Source organism: Lipotes vexillifer, unplaced genomic scaffold (assembly GCF_000442215.2).
Source record: "Lipotes vexillifer unplaced genomic scaffold, Lipotes_vexillifer_v1.1 scaffold914, whole genome shotgun sequence".
In the NCBI taxonomy this organism is placed as follows: Eukaryota; Metazoa; Chordata; class Mammalia; order Artiodactyla; family Lipotidae; genus Lipotes; species Lipotes vexillifer.
Window position 1 is genome coordinate 3,166,972 of NW_006780388.1, and position 12,766 is coordinate 3,179,737.

General features: G+C 59.2%; 2 protein-coding genes across 2 annotated transcripts in view; one reads left to right on the forward strand and one right to left on the reverse strand.

The window, feature by feature from the left end:
* The window catches only part of TMEM204 (transmembrane protein 204), a 13,455-nt gene extending 11,652 nt beyond the window's left edge, over positions 1–1,803 (reverse strand). Inside the window, exon 1 of the mRNA XM_007453577.1 lies at positions 1,527–1,803. Coding sequence (XP_007453639.1) covers positions 1,527–1,803 — 277 coding nt within the window. The remainder of the gene's footprint in view (positions 1–1,526) is intronic.
* IFT140 (intraflagellar transport 140) overlaps positions 1–12,766 on the forward strand; it is a 67,052-nt gene that overhangs the window by 48,559 nt on the left and 5,727 nt on the right. Inside the window, exons 18-27 of the mRNA XM_007453578.1 lie at positions 5,129–5,306; positions 5,875–6,065; positions 6,355–6,450; positions 6,651–6,783; positions 6,859–7,002; positions 7,362–7,490; positions 7,569–7,751; positions 10,747–10,953; positions 11,133–11,345; positions 11,417–11,583. Coding sequence (XP_007453640.1) covers positions 5,129–5,306; positions 5,875–6,065; positions 6,355–6,450; positions 6,651–6,783; positions 6,859–7,002; positions 7,362–7,490; positions 7,569–7,751; positions 10,747–10,953; positions 11,133–11,345; positions 11,417–11,583 — 1,641 coding nt within the window. The remainder of the gene's footprint in view (positions 1–5,128; positions 5,307–5,874; positions 6,066–6,354; positions 6,451–6,650; positions 6,784–6,858; positions 7,003–7,361; positions 7,491–7,568; positions 7,752–10,746; positions 10,954–11,132; positions 11,346–11,416; positions 11,584–12,766) is intronic.

A 12,766-nucleotide genomic window follows, 5' to 3' on the forward strand; every position in this document is an offset into this window, starting at 1 on the left:
GGGGGGGGGGGTCGTGCAGTGCACTTGTTGGGTGGGAGAGGCGTGGCCTGCGTGGAGCCCACCCTAGAGCCCCAGTCACTGGCTTTCACTGCTCCTTAGGACAGACCTAGAGCCCAGAGGGACCAGTCTGACCAGCAGATCACAGAGACCCAAGTTCAGCTGACCTACCCAGCCCCCCACAGGCCCCTGATCTGAATGCTCACAGAAGCTCATTGATTCATTTAGGCTCTTCGCCCTTTTTTGTTTGTTTTGTTTTGTTTTTTTGCGGTACGCGGGCCTCTCACTGTTGTGGCCTCTCCCATTGCGGAGCACAGGCTCCGGACGCGCAGGCTCAGCGGCCATGGCTCACGGGCCCAGCCGCTCTGCAGCATGTGGGATCTTCCCGGACCGGGGCACGAACCCGTGTCCCCTGCATCGGCAGGCGGACTCTCAACCACTGCGCCACCAGGGAAACCCCGCCCTTTTTAAGGGAGGTTGTGGCTCGCTGCTTGCAAAGGGGGGCGCGGGCTGGCAAGCCAGCCACTCCCGATGGAAGACACCCCCAGGCTGTGCTGCGAGGGGGTCCACATGCAAAGACGGGGTCACGTCCCCTCGGGGACCTGAACGGAGCCACATGCCTCCTGCAGCCTCAGTCTCTTTGCCTGTGAAGTGGAGGCAACATCCCCCCACTCCCATTCCCTCGTGGGTCAGGATTCTGAGGGCCATCACGCCTGAGTTGAGTGAGGCGTGCCCTCTGGAGCAGCCAGCAGAGGCCTGGCTGGAGCCACGTTTTCCTAAGGACAAGTGTCGTATTCAGAACACGTGATGCGGTCTACATGTTAGACTCTTGTCTGCAGTTTTAAAGGGTCGTCAGTGGGGAGACTTTGCCCATCGGCTGCTGTTGCCATGTGTCTACACATTAGGTGACAAGCGTTTTCATATTTATGAACCTTCCCTCCCGTACACTCAAACCCTACCCTCCTTTCAAAGTCAAGTTCCCACCTTTCAGAGCTGTAATCGACCCTGTGCCGAACGTGACAAACCAGACAGGACCACTGGGCAGAAGGGAGCCAGGCCCCTGCTCGCAGGAGTCGGCTCTTCTCTGCTCTCTGAAGGCCATCAGTCTCCCAGTCTCTCCTGGGCATCCCACTTACAGGCAGTCCCTGGAGCGTCTCCCTCTGTGCTGCCCACTGCCTTAACGACCCTGACAACTGTGGAATGAAGTCCAAACCCAGCCGCATGTTTTTAAGCTTCTTGTTTATTTTACTCATTAACAATCTTTATTTTCCACCAGGAAAAACATATTTTCCTTGCTTTGGTTAATGTATCCGTACTGTAGCTATGCATGGCGGCAGAGAGAAAGCCCCCTCCTGCACAGGAAGAATTCTGTACCAAAGGGGCCAGAGCAGGGTGGGCTTGGAGCTTGGGGCTCACTTGGGTCCCCAAGAGCCAAGGTTGCCCCTGTGAGCAGAGCACCCATCACCCGTCAGCAGATGTGCCCGCATCCACAGCCACTTTAAAGGAGGAAGGAAAATAAGCAGACTTACGTTTGACGGTGCCTCGCGACTCCTGGAAGCCCGCCGCCTCGGAGCCCCAACCCAGGGCCTCGCAGTCCCGCGTGTCCGCCTGCCCGGGCCTGGCCCCCGGGCTTGGCCCTCCCCTGGCCCTGTCCAGCCAGCAGGACCGCCACAGCCCCACGCTCCGCCTGCGCCCGTCCTCCAGCGTCTGGTACACCCAGTTGGGGGTGAAGGCCGCCGCGTTGTTGAGAATGAGAGAGACGAGGGCCACCAGCACGGCCATGGCCACCACTTTCTGGACAGTCATTGCAGACTGCGGTGCCGTCCCCTTGTTGTGGAGAAAGTCCCAGTCCCAGTCGGTCAGCTGCTGTCACCAGGGGTGGCTAGAGGACATCACCGCTCATGCTTGGAGGCGTCAGGAAGGCCCATGCGACAGGTGCGGGGGCGCCCGCCTCGCGGCCCTCCTTACCCTCCTTCCTGCACCTGGAGCAGGGCCAGGCCTGAGCTGAAGTCTTCCAAGCTGCCCATCCCGGGGAGGAAGCAGGGGCACCAGCGAGAGTCCAGAGTCGTGAGCGCGCCGTCTTCCTGGGAGGAGGAGGAGGCGAAGAGAACAGAAATCACTTGCAAGGCAGGCAGCAACGCGGGGTGCCTGGGCCTCACTCTCAGGACCAGTGCGGAGCAGGGCTCTGAGCAGGGCCGCTGGGAGCAGCGCAAGTGAGCCACTGGGGCCTCCGCTGCCCGAGCCCCTGCCCAGTGCCTCCGCCACCCAACAGCTGGTCCTGGAAAGCAAATGGGTTGCTGCAGGGATGCGCGTGCGTGTGTGAGTGAGTGTGTGTGTGCCTCGCGCCTGCGTTTTCCCCCTGTCTCTCAGCAGAGAGGAAATGGTTGTTTTTGAGGCTGTTTTTGGTGAGCTGGAGGGCGTAGCCAACTGCAACAAATAGCAGCCAGACACTAACAGGATGTGTTTCCTGATAGGAAAGGCAGGGGGGCCTTCTTCTGGAGGCCTGCTCCGGGACCCTCCCCCGCCCTCCCCACCTTCCCTGAAAGTGGAGGCCAGGGATGCCGGCCTGGCAGGCCCACAGGCCCCGCTGTCTGTCTCGACCCGGTGGCTCGGGGCGGGCAGGACGCTGGTGACCAGTCGCCTACCTTGGGGACTGGGCGTCCCCCAGCCATCGGTCACTCCCCCAGAACATGGGTGCCACGCACCCATAGGTGCACAGCAGAGAAGGGCCAGTGTGTTGGGGAGGCCCCCTGGACTCCTGCACCTCCCAGCTGAGACCCTCACCCATACTTGGAGACCCGCCAGAGCAGGCCATCGTCCTTGAGGTGCAAGAGGCTGGGTTCTGGACAAGCCGTGCACCCGGCGAGGCCTGAGGGCCTGGGCCCTGTCTGCTGCTGACGGGGTGTGTGTGGGCAGCAAGGGCCCAGGTCCTGCACTGGGTGCCCTGCCCTGTGTCGCATAAGCGGTCAGGCCGAGGGGCGCTCAGAGAGATAGTCATCTGCTCTGCTCAGATCCTCTGGGCTGCGACTCATTCAGCCCGGCCTGTGCTGAAACCAAACTGGTCGGCCCTGGAAGTTCCCACCCCAAGTTTACATTCCTAAAAGGCAGGCGGTCTTTGGAGAATCAAGGTTCTCAAGAAACATCTGTCCATCAGCTCCCGGAGGAATTTTATGTCCTTTGGATTTTTCCCACCAGAGCTGGTAGCAAACGTGTCAGCTGAGTTCTTGCCACTTTCCCTCTCTCCTCGGCTGTGCCAGAAGCGGGGCTGGCCCCCTGCTCCCCCTGCTCTCACTCCAGCCGCTCTGTGGGTGGGGAGGCACCTGGGGGGTCTGTCAGCTCAGAAGACCCTGTAGGAGGGCACCCCCTCTGAGGACTAGGGCTGGGGCTCCTATGCACACAGTGCAGTAGATCGCCTCGAAAAGGAAGTTTTCCTCAAAGTTTCCATTAAAAGAGCGTTGATTTCCCTCCTTACTCATTAGAATCGCTTATCCTGAGCCAGTCTTTTAAGTGGCTAATTTCCGCTGAAAAGCAAGCCCGGGGTTTCAGGAACTGTAGTCCCTGCTTTGCTTGTCCTGGGAACAGCCCTTGGGCCATCCAGCTCTCTCCCGGGCTGGGCGGGGAGCAGGCCGGGCCACCTGCTGGGGCTCCTATGGACCAGCCCCCAGCCTTGGGCTTGGGTGGAGTGGACAGCTGGGCTGGGGAGGGGGAGGGTGGCCGGCCTGGGAGCAGACCTTGAGTCAGGATGACCGAGTCCTCCAAGGACCCCCTCATCCATCGTTTGCCACCCCAGGGGCCCTTCCTGTTCTCCATGGTCCAGGTCTTTGGCCCTGTGAAGGCCTCCCCTGCTCCTTCACGCGGACAAGCACCAGTGTTGTCTTAGAGCAGAGACACACGGGAGGTTTGGACACAGCGTGTGTGCCGCTTGGTGGGACGTGAAGCTGGGAGTAGTCAACCACTGCTCTGTCCCACCAGGGTCTCCACAGAGCAGCCTAAGAGGAGGGGCCTCTGGCTCGCTCTGGGGGCTTCTCAGAGGACAAGGCTTTCCCAAGAGTCGGGCCGCTCGGAGCCCATCTGCCCCTCACTTGACAGGGTGCAGACGCTACCAGACAGCAGGAAGCGCTCACAGCTCTGGCGGGGACTAGGCAGGTGTCCACATGGGCTTTCGGTTGGATGCACAGACCCCAGGACTCACATGGGGTAAAGCTGCCCATGGAAAGGCTGTCGGGAGTGGCTGGCACCCTGCTTCCGCGCTGCTCTCCCAGGGGCTCCTTGAGAACGGACGGGTGGAGTCTGCAGTGACTCACGCATCCTGAGGGCCACCAGCCGCTCGCATCCCAGAAGTTACTTACTGGTCTGTTCTCCTCAGGGCTCTGGGGTCATCCGGGGATGAAGCCCCAGGAGGAGGGGCCCCAGAGCATCCTCCCTCCTGCCAGCATCTTTTCTCAGGGAGGCCGTCCTGGGTCTGAGGTTGTCCTGGGACCTGCTAGGGGACAGGCAGGAGCCCCCATCAGCATTGGAGGGAGAGAGATGCTAGAAACCTCCAAACAAGGAAGGAAGACCCCGGCCCAAGCCTGTGCCAAGGGTGTCAGAGGGCAGTTCTGCAGGCCCGTCCCCGGGACCCCCGCCTCCATTCACCTGGATGTCATGCTTGTCCTTGGAGTTGGGGGACCCCACTCCCCGCCTGACCCAGGGGCTCTGTGTGAGGGTGGAGGGAGCACTAGGAGTTCAGCCTGGGACAGAGGTGCCAGGTGCCAGTGGGGAGAAACAAGTGTTCACTGAGGGGCACGGTGGGGCCTGGCAGCCTGCACAAGACACTCTCCGGGGTCTTCACGGGACCCCTTGCGGCCGAGGGAGGGAGCCTGCTCAAGGAGCAGGCCCCAGGACCAGCCGTGAGGAGTACATCAGCCCCTCCACCCCCGGGACATGGGTGTCTCACCCGTTTTCTTCCCGGGAGGGCATGTGGGCCCCAGTTTGCCACGTTGCTCTGTGGGTGAAGCTGTTGGGCTCGCACACGGCCCCCTTCTCGGAGACCATGTGTCCAGCCGGGTCCCCGTGCTGCCTGGCACGGGTCTTGCTGGGGCCCGAGTCGTGGGAGCGGCAACTCATTGGAGCCACGTATCCTTCACTGCAGCGAGGCTGTCTGGGAGAACATGGCACGCATGTGCGTGAAGACCCAGCGGCTGGATGTCGCCAAGGTGTGCCTGGGGCACATGGGCCACGCGCGTGGAGCCCGAGCGCTGCGGGAGGCTGAGCAGGAGCCAGAGCCAGAGGCCAGGGTGGCCGTGTTGGCCATACAGCTGGGCATGCTGGTGAGTGGGCACCACCCTGATGGGCAGGCCAGCCTCCCATGCACAGTGTGTGCTTGTCCGGGCCCTTGGGTTGCAGGGAACAGAAACCCCCTCAAACAAGCTGAGGCCAAAATGGGGGTGGGGGGAGGGAGCCCCCCGCAGAGCCCCCGAGGCCACCCCACTCCACGCCAGTCCCCTCCCTGCCTCCTGCGTGTTTGCGGAGCTCATGGCCCCTTGTACCCCTGTGGCCCAGAGAGGCCGATGGAAGTCGCAGGAGACGCAGGTCGAGTGGCCGGGCACAGCTCACTCTCGGGCTGGAGACAGTCGGGAGCAGACACCCACGGGTCTGATGGGGTCTGGGTGGAGCTCAGACCCACCGGCTGACGGGCAGGCCTGCCCTCTCCAGTGTCGTCTTGATCATCCCGGCCCATGCCCCAAAGTGTCCATCCCACCCAGGGTGTGTTGTGGTCTCAGTCGTGGGCGGGTTGACGGCCTGGCCGCCCTGCTGCCTGCCACGGTGGATCCCTGGTGACTTTCGGCTGCCGTTGGGGGCATCGTCGGCGCCAACAGGCACACTTCCTTCCCTCAGGAGGACGCGGAGCATCTGTACAAGAACTGCGGGCGCTACGACCTCCTCAATAGGCTCCTGCAGGCAGAGGGCCAGTGGCAGAGGGCCATTGAGGTGGCTGAGCGACACGACCGCGTGCACCTGCGCACCACCTACTACAATTACGCCCGGCACCTGGAGGCCAGCGGGGACTGCAGCCTGGCCCTCAGCTAGTGAGCACGGGCCGGCAGCCAGGACCTCTTGCCTCTGCTGCCCCAGTGAGGGGGCCTCAGAGGTTCCCAGAGGAAGATCCGGACCAGCACCATATCGGTGGGAGGGCTTTGGGGGGGCCTGAGCTCTGTGCTTTAGGAGGACCTGCCAGGCTCTGGGTCTCTAGGCCTCAGCGCTGGTCGGGCCTGTGCCGCCCGGACAGTGCTAGTGGTGGAGCTCTTAGTCGGGTGCACAGGCCATTGAGCTGCAAGCTGAACCAGGGAGCGAGCGGCGCTTTCTCTTCTCCCGCAGCTACGAGAAATCAGACACGCACCGCTTCGAGGTGCCACGGATGCTGGCGGAGGACCTGCAGGCCCTGGAGCTATACATCAACAAGATGAAGGACAAGTGAGTGGCTGGGCCCGGGAGGTCTTCCCCCCAGAGCCTCACACGTGAGCTGGTCCCCAGGGCACCGGGCGGGGGCCTCCCCCAGGGACCTCACTCGGGCTCGTCCACCCAGCGTCCATGTCTCCTGGCTGCTGGTGTGGGACCCAGGGCTCACTTCCGGCAGGAGAGGGGCCTGAGGGAGCGCATGCGGCTCCTCGCAGGACCCTGTGGAGGTGGTGGGCCCAGTACCTGGAGAGCCAGGCCGAGATGGATGCCGCGCTTCGCTACTACGAGCTGGCGCACGACTACTTCTCTCTGGTCCGCGTTTACTGCTTCCAGGGCAACATCCAGAAGGTAGGAGCCCCGGACGGAGGTGGGCTGCTTGGCAGAGGAGGCGGCACGCAAAACCCCTGTCCCTGGTGTCTCTAGGCCGCAGAGATAGCCAGCGAGACCGGGAACTGGGCGGCCTCCTACCACCTGGCGCGCCAGTACGAGAGCCGGGATGAGGTGCGGCAGGCCGTGCACTTCTACACGCGCGCCCAGGCCTTCAACAATGCCATCCGCCTCTGTAAGGTGCGCGCCCAGCCCCTGCCAGCACCGCCGGGGCGGGGAGGCTGCTTCCCACCTTCTGTTGAGAGAGTTTCAGACAGAAAGTTAGAGACTCATGTCGTGAGTGTCATACCCCTACCCAGGCCGGTGTCTACGTCTCATGCCTCACTCTGCCCAAGTGCGCTCGGGGACGCTGCCTGCTATCCAGGCTCCTGAGCAGCAGGGAGGCTGTCCACGCCTTGTACTCGGTAGACCTACCTAGGAAGCCATCGGACGCTCTGCATCCATAAAAGTGTTCCAGCCCAGGGTCCCACTTCAGGAAAAGTCGAAAAGGAGGAGAGCCCTCATGTCAGGTAGCTCCCCAACGTTCTGTGCTCCCACAGGAGCACGGCCTGGATGACCAGCTTATGAATTTGGCCCTGCTGAGCTCCCCCAAGGACATGATCGAGGCCGCACGCTACTACGAGGAGAAGGGCGAGCAGATGGACCAGGCGGTCATGCTGTACCACAAGGTGAGGCCACCTGCCCCAGGCCCTGGGCACAGTGGGGCGCCCAGACGGTGCTGCTCAGAGCTCCCCTGCTGTCCACAGGCCGGCCACTTCTCCAAGGCCCTGGAGCTGGCCTTCGCCACACAGCAGTTTGTGGCCCTGCAGCTTGTGGCAGAGGACCTGGACGAGAAGTCAGACCCCGCCCTCCTGGCCCGCTGCTCCGATTTCTTCCTGGAGCACAGTCAGTACGAGAAGGCGGTGGAGCTGCTGCTGGCCGCCAAGAAGGTACGGGTCCTGCAGGCGGGCGGCCACCCTCACCAACCACGCTCACCAGGAAGGCCAGGCCAGCCTGTGCGGGACTCGCCGCCTGTTTCCAGTCATAGCTAAGGAGTCCACTTTCTTGTGTGTGTGTGTTGTAAAGAGCGCATAACGTGAAAGTCATCATCGTAGGGGTTTTTGAGTGTACAACTCAGTGGTGTTAAGCACATTCACGTGTTCGTGCAGCTGATCTCCAAGACCCTACTGGTCTCGCAGAACCCAAACTCTTCCGGCCCCTGGCACGTGCCCTCCGCCTTTCTGTCTCTCTGAGTGTGAGTCTAGGGACGTGTGTCAGTGGAGTCGCTTGTCATTGCGACTGGGTTCTCGCCCGAGCATAGTGTCCCCCAGGCCGTCCACGCTGCAGCGCGTGTTGGAAGGTCCCTGCTGTTTGAGACTGAACCGTATTCCTCTGCACGGACAGACCACACCTGGCTTGTCCAGCATCCACAGGTGGACGTTCGGGTTGCTTCTGCCCTTTTTTTTTGGCCACACCAGCACAGCTTGTGGGATCTTAGTTCGCCAACTAGGGATGGAACCTGGGCCCTCGGCAGTGAGAGCGCAGCGTCCTAACCGCCAGGGAATTCTCTCTACCTTTTGACCGTTGTGAATAAGCATGAATGTGCAAACATCTCTTCAAGACCCTGCTTTCAGTTCTTTGGGGAATTTACCCAGAGAGGGAAGTGCTGGGTCACATGGTAACTCTGCTCTAACATTCTGTGGAACCGCCACACTGTTTCCACGGCGGCTGAACCATTTGATGCTCCCACCGGCAGAGCACCAGGGTCCCAGTTTCTCCACATCCTCTGCAACACTCCCTGTCTTCTAGTTTCTGATAGTAGCCGTCTTAATGGGTATGTGCACTAATCTTCCTTAAGGAGAAAAATTCCCCTTGATGGAAACTGAATGGAGATGTAGAAAATGGTTAGTCACCCAGAATCAGCCTGTCCTAATTGGAAGATCTTTTTTCCTGCAGCCAGAATCACGCGTGCAGCATGGTCTCTCATTATGAGTGATAGGAGAATTCCTGAGCAAGTGAAAAGGCACACACACCATGTACTTGGTTAGAGAGACCTACTGACTGGCCTCCCTAAAGCCGCTTCAGACTGACTCTGACCCCAGGAAAAATACCACAGGGCTTCCTCTAGTTAGATAAGTGGATTCTGTAGTTTTACAGTGAAAACCAGATAAGCCAGAAGAGCCGAGAAAAATCTGGAAAGAAGAGTATAGCAAGAGGTGATTAAACCTCCCAGATCATAAACTATATCAGTGCTAGAATAATTGGGGTTTAGTGCGTGATCGGGCCTATAGATCAGTAGGAAATACTAGAAAATCCAGAAATAGAGCCACATACGGGTGCACATTTACATGTGGTGAAGGAGCATCTCACAACAGTGGGGATGAGCCCTTCGGTGAATGGGGTTGACACAGCCAGGTGGCCACTTGGGAAAAGTGAAGTTAAACCCTTCTCACCTGCTGCGTCTGAGGAAACTGCTGGCAGGTCAGAGATCTAAGTGCATAGGGAGGTGGCCCAGTGCCACCAGAAGCCACATGTGTCTCGTATGACCTTGAAGGAGGGAAGGCATTTTCTAAATACAACTCAAAACCCAACAGCCATAGTGGGAAAGACTGATCAATTTGACCAAATACAAATTTGAAAATAGCACATGGAAAACACAGCATAAACAAAGCAAAGATGAATAATAAAATGGGAGAAAATGTATTCTACCTATATCCCAAAAGGCCAATCTTCTTAATATGTATAGAGTTTCTATAAACCAATAAGAAATCTACCAACAACTCAAGAGGAAGAACAAAGAATATGGTCAGTTTGTTTTAAAAAAAGGAAATCTGGATGGTTCCTGAATGTCCAATACACAGCCTCACTCATCATCAGGGGAATACAGATCAGACGCGAGGAGATGCCATTAGGCTTTGTGAATTAGGCTAGTAAAGTAAAAAGGCTAGAAAACCTGCCAGGTTGTAGTGGGAAACAGTTGTGCTCAGGCTGCGGTAGGAACATGGCAGTGGCGCCTGCCACAGGTGACAAGCACACCTTCCTTGGTCCAGTGCTTCCTATCGTCAGCAGTCATGCTAACAACACACTTATACACGAGTGAGTGGCATAGGCACAAGGGCCTCCGCACCTGCAGGACCACCCCTCCGAGTCTGGGCAGGATGCCCTGCAGGTTCCCAGCACAGCCGTCAGCAGGGCAAATCATCTCCAAGATATAGTTCTTTTTCTTCCCAAGACACATTCTTTTTTATTAATCCACAATGGGCTGTTTTATTTATTTTTAAAATTTTATTTTTGGCTGCATTGAGTCTTCATTGTTGCGCATGGTGTTTCTCTAGTTGGGCGAGCGGGGGCTACTCTTCATTGCAGTACGCAGGCTTCTCGTTGCGGTGTCTTCTCTTTGTTGCGGAGCATGGGCCTAGGCGCGCGGGCTTCAGTAGTTGTGGCTCACGGGCTCTAGAGTGCTCGGGCTTCAGTAGTTGCAGCGCGTGGTCTCAGTAGTTGTGGTGCACGGGCTTAGTTGCTCCATGGCATGTGGGATCTTCCCGGACCAGGGCTCGATCCCATGTCCCCTGCATTGGCAGGCAGATTCTTAACCACTGCACCACCAGGGAAGCCCCCCAAGACACATTCTTAAGTGAAGAATATACAATTTTTCTTGACTTTTTAAGGAAAGTTAATTAAATTAATTAAACTCCTTACTTTGAAAACTTGAAAAGAATTATAGAAGAAAATTAGTTTCTGGTCTCCTTTTCCTCCCACAACGAATATAACTTCCTTTTGGACTGCACGTTTCCTTGGTTGCCTCTAGAATATCAATAGCAAGAGAAGGTCACGTGCCCCCACCTGGCCGCACTGTTCCCCCCACCCCCACCCCAGGAGGCGGGGAGGTGTGGCTCTCCCCCAGGCCACAGGTGACTGCCCCTTGGTTTCTGTGGCCCTTCCCAGTATCATGAAGCCCTGCAGCTCTGCCTGGAGCAGAACTTGACCATCACTGAGGAGATGGCTGAAAAGATGACGGTGTCCAAGGACTGCAAGGAGCTGTCTGAAGAGTCCCGGCGTGAGCTGCTGGAGCAGATTGCCAGCTGCTGCATGCGCCAGGGCAACTACCACCTGGCCACCAAGAAGTACACGCAGGCAGGGGACAGGCTGAAGGTGAGTGTGGCCCGGCGCATGGGTGCCCTGTGGGATGAGCTTCCGGGCAGGGTTCTGAGGGCACCTGCCAAGACTTTGCAGCCCAGAGCTCGCTTGTCCTGAAGACACACCTGCAGCGTCGGGCGGGAGCTCTGTCCACCTTGCCAGGAAGGGGCCAGCCCGGCTCTTTCTCTGTCCAGGCCATGAGAGCACTGCTCAAGTCTGGGGACACTGAGAAAATTGTGTTCTTTGCGGGCGTCTCGAGGCAAAAGGAGATCTACATCATGGCAGCCAACTACCTGCAGTCCCTGGACTGGAGGAAGGACCCGGAGATCATGAAGAGCATCATCAGCTTCTACACCAAGGGCCGGGCCCTGGACCTCCTGGCCGGCTTCTACGATGCCTGCGCCCAGGTACCGACCCCCCACTTCCAGGGGCCCCGGGTGGGTGGGGGACCCATGGGTCCTGACGCCTCCTCGTGCAGGTAGAGATCGACGAGTACCAGAACTACGACAAGGCCCACGGGGCACTGACTGAGGCCTACAAGTGCCTGTCCAAGGCCAAGGCCAGGAGCCCACTGGATCAGGAGGCCAGGCTGGCGCAGCTGCAGAGCAAAATGGCATTGGTGAAGCGCTTCATGCAGGCCCGCAGGTGCGTCAGCCGTGGGGCAGCACGGCACTTCCAGTGGACGTTCTTCTAAGGAACTCCTTGGACAGCTGGACGGGAAGGGCAGGGTGTGCTGTGGCTCTATGCACGTCGGGGCTCCTCTGGTTCCCATAGAACCGGGCCGACTCTTGGGAGGTTGTTCCAGAAACAGCCGAGACCTTTGAGGGAGGAAAGTGATGGTCGGGGGAGGCAGGTTGGTGTCAGGAGAGGCTGTGTCTGAGGGGAGCCCGGGGCCTGCTCAGGCGCGTGCAGGGGTCCGGCAGGTGGTTCTGGGGAGGGGACCCGTGGGGTGGAGGCTCGGGCAGCACGCCGCCTGTTTTACGACAGGCCACAAATCCAGATGTGTCCGGGATCTCAGTTTTTACTTATTGGCAGCTAGTCCAGTGCTTCCAAGACCTTTGTGTGGGCAGCAGGGCTCAGCTTCTGCCTAAACCAATGAAAGCACTTTGCTTTCATTGCTTATCTGCTTATCTGAGAAGAGGCTTTCCAAAGACTTCCAAAAACATTTTGAATGCTGTTTATGGAGTGGGGCTCTTTGAAGGGCGCTCCCCCACTCAGATGTGTAGGTTCAGGAACGTCAGGGCTGCAGGAGGGAGGGGCCTCAGCCACAGGGCAGGGTGCTTGGACAGAGGGAGGGCAATGCGGGGTCCAGAGGGCCGGCCTGTGGGGGACTCAGAGGGCCTCCTTGTCCCACCCCCGCCTGCACGCACCACACCAGGCACTGCGGAGACCCTGGGCGTCACTGCGTTGGCCTTTGCCTGGGCTGCCCTCCCTGACCGCTTCCCCACACCCTCCATGCCCTCGCCCCTCTGCCCCATGTCACCCTCCAGGCTGCTCCCTGGGCGGGACTGGCATTGACAGGCCGTGCCCTCCAGCGTCTAGTGCAGCACCAGTACCAGCTCTGCGAGCAGTCCATACGTTTTGTTAAAACAAATTAGTGAATTTATGAATTGACTCAATAAAGAATTAATTTAGTTCACGGGAATTACCTTCTCAAAAGCTGCATCCTTGGGCTTCCCTGGTGGCGCAGTGGTTGAGAGTCCGCCTGCCGATGCAGGGGACACGGGTTCGTGCCCCGGTCCGGGGGGATCCCACATGCCGCAGAGCGGCTGGGCCCGTGAGCCATGGCCGCTGAGCCTGCGCGTCCGGAGCCTGTGCTCTGCAACGG